Genomic DNA, 3,177 nt, shown 5'->3' on the forward strand with positions numbered 1-3,177 from the left:
TTTTAGCTAGCCTTTTGTTGCTTTTAGCTAGCCTGTTGCTACTTTTAACTAGCCTTTTGTTACTTTTAGCTAGCCTGTTACTTTTAGCTTGCCTTTTGCTACTTTCAGCTGGTCTTTTGCTGCTTTTAGCTAGCCTTTTGTTGCTTGGAGCTAGTGTTTCTGCTGTGTTTAACTAGCAAAATTCTGCTTTTATGTTTTAGCTAGCATTTAGCTGCATTGCATTTTTTTAGCTAGCATTTTGTTACCTTTGGACTTTAGCTAGGGATTTGCTTCTTTTATCTTGCCTCAGTTTCAGCGTCTTCAGCACAGACTGCATTTTCAAATAAAATAAACTTCTGCTGGTTTACCTTGTAAAGAGGCACAACATAGCTCGTCACAGCAAAAATCAAATTGATGTTGTTTTCAGACATCTTCTCTGTCATGAGAGCCAAGGAGGGATAATCCTGGAAAACACAAGCACCAGTTTATCAATCAACCCTTAAAACTAAAAACAATAAATAAGACATTGAACTAAAAGTGTGTTTAAATTCTCTCCATACCAGCACGGTGGATTTGTTGTAAACGTTGTCACTGTCCAGGTAACACTGTCCATCATTGGGCTGGACAATGCCGGCAATACGTCCATCCAGAGCAAGGTGAGTTTTGGCGTCAGTGGTTAACACCAGGAGATGGGAGGCATCCGGACGCCAGCCGATCTTCTCCTGATGAGGATGGTCAAAGAAGTGCTTGAGATGATGAGCAGAAGACAAACTGCTTTGGGGTACATTTCTATACCTTGCACACCACAGCCTGCACGACGGCATCAAAACCACCCTCAGGAGCATCTCTATTTCTGGACACCTTCTGCTTTTTCACTTCCTCCGTGAAGCGAGACACCTTCTCTGTCAGGGGCAACACATGCCTGAAGCTGAACTGAGCCATGCACTGATCAGCTATACTGTTAATGAGCGAAAAAGCAAGATTATAATCTGAATCTCATTGTACAATCCTTTATAAACCAAACTTCAAGCAGCTACATACTCAAAACAAGGGTTCTGAATGGCCTCTGGAGGGTAGGAGTACATGTATGGCGAGATGGTCTTGTCCACAAAGGCTCCAAAGCCCATGCGCAGTTTGCTCGTGGTTTTGCCCATTGTGTCAGCGAGCTTGTTGCCCAAGGTGAGCAGGCGATCCAGGTCATCTTTCATCGAGTATGAGAGATCCATCAGATAGTAGAGGTCCACGGGGTAGTCCTCCACCTGCTTCACCGTCACGGTAAACTTCTTGGCATCACCTGAGAGGAAAACAGAAACTGAGCCCGCCTCTGGCACATTTGTTGTTGTTGATGTCTGGGTGCAGTTTCTGAGCCTACCTGGTCTTAACTTTATTTGGAGTTTCTGAGGCCTGACCTGAGTGACGTCGTCAGCCGTACCCGAAGCCTTGTCACTGAGAGGATCATCCTGCAGGACGGTCAGAGTGCTGGAGGGGAACTCCAGAGCCGCTGAGCTGCACCCTTCGTTTATCAGGTTCGCTTTGAGATCACAGCGAGAAACACCGGACCCCGCCATCCCGATCTCCTAAAAACAAGCACGTGCGTTCTGGTAAACATTTGAATCAAGTGTTAAAGCAGAGGAAAAACGCTTCGACGCATCCAAGAACAAAGCTGCCACCAGCAGCTGTTTTTCTATGTGCTGAAGAATCACAAGAGCATTCATCAAAACAGAAGAAGAATGAAAAAATGCAGTTGAGAAACAGAGATCTTGTTTCAGCTTGCTTCAATGAGCTGAGGAGCAGCTTCACACAGATGTTTTTATACCTCCTGGGAGAGGGGGAGTGGTGGTGCAGAGGTTAGAGAAGGTGGTATTGGAAGATCACCGGTTCGACTCCACGGACCGGCAACCTCAAAATTGGATGGGAAAGATGAAGCACCCACACCTGCCTCCATTTGCCCCACTCTGGACCCTTGAGCAAGGCCCTTAACCTGCACCCTCTGCTCCCCCGGGCACCCTAGATGGCAGCTCTCGGTGGTCTGTGGTTGCGTCAGGAAGGGCATCCAGCATCAAAACCATTGTCAAGTCTTCATGAGAGTTAGTTCACTGTAGTGACCCCTGAAGAAGGGAGCAGCCGAAAGAAGCAAAAACAAAATCTATACCTGCTGGGAGCACCAGGCGCAGCTCGGATGAACGGCGAGGCACTGCTGACAAGTGGTGACTCCTCGTGATGTGCAGACGTTGGAACCTGTGACATCACCACGAAGCAAATAAAAATGAGAGAAATGTGTGGAAGGGCTGCACGACATTGCCGAAACCCGTTGAAGAATCGCTTATAGCTAAAACAAAAACAGAAGCTGATAAAAAGGCTAAACCGTAAATAAAGGCGACGTTAGCAAAACTGTTGCTGAAAGCAAAAATGAAAAACAGCATCAAACTTTAGCTAAAAGCTAACATTAGCAAAATCATAGCTTATTTTTTATGCAAAAAGGTATCAACAAGCTAATATTATATTAGCTTACATACTGTACATAGTATTTGTGTTGTCATCGTTGAATGTTCCCATAAAATGACTAAAGCAGTTCTCTGCATGTAACCCATCACACGTGAGATACACGCAGGTGGAGCAGTGGGCAGCTATGTAGCACCTGGGGAGCAATTAGGGATTAGGTGTCTAAACCCGGGTTAAAATTAAAATAAGAAAATTTACAGCTAAAAGCCAATATTAGCAAAACAATAGCTCAAAGAAAAATGTAGCATAACTCTAGCTAAAAGCTAAAACTAGCTAAAACAAAGGTAAAGATTAAATGAGCTATACAGTAGCCAAATCTAAAAATGTGAAAAGTGTTGCTAATGAAAAAAATATGTTGAATAACATAACTAAAATTTAACATTCATAAAACTGTTGCTAGAAGCCTAATGACACCCTATCTGACACTCTCTTCACCTCTACTACATTCTTTTGCCAACTCCTCCTTCAGGACCACATTTCTCTTTCTATCCGCACCATGGTAAAACAGTTTGAACCCTGCTCCAATGCTGCGAGCTTTGCTGCCCTTCCACTTGGTCTCTTGGACACAAGAAACATACACCTTCCTTCTCTGCATCATGTCTGCCAGCTCTCTACCTTTCTTCTCTGCTTCATGTCTTCCAGCTTTCTACTTTCCTTCTCTGCATCATGTCTTCCAGCTCTCTACCTTCCTTCTCT

The 3,177-nt window shown here is 44.4% G+C and overlaps 1 protein-coding gene across 1 annotated transcript in view; it reads right to left on the reverse strand.

Annotated features, from left to right (window-relative positions):
* Window positions 1-3,177, reverse strand: part of LOC119421897 (integrin beta-3) — a 22,397-nt gene that overhangs the window by 17,984 nt on the left and 1,236 nt on the right. The window contains exons 2-7 of the mRNA XM_037689262.1: window positions 2,132-2,217; window positions 1,352-1,556; window positions 1,021-1,273; window positions 775-937; window positions 540-701; window positions 348-443 (exon numbers count right to left, since the gene is read on the reverse strand). Of these exons, the coding sequence (XP_037545190.1) occupies window positions 348-443; window positions 540-701; window positions 775-937; window positions 1,021-1,273; window positions 1,352-1,556; window positions 2,132-2,217 (965 nt within the window). The remainder of the gene's footprint in view (window positions 1-347; window positions 444-539; window positions 702-774; window positions 938-1,020; window positions 1,274-1,351; window positions 1,557-2,131; window positions 2,218-3,177) is intronic.

The sequence above is a fragment of the Nematolebias whitei genome, chromosome 15 (genome assembly GCF_014905685.2).
Source record: "Nematolebias whitei isolate Nwh7 chromosome 15, NemWhi1, whole genome shotgun sequence".
NCBI classification, from domain to species: domain Eukaryota; kingdom Metazoa; phylum Chordata; class Actinopteri; order Cyprinodontiformes; family Rivulidae; genus Nematolebias; species Nematolebias whitei.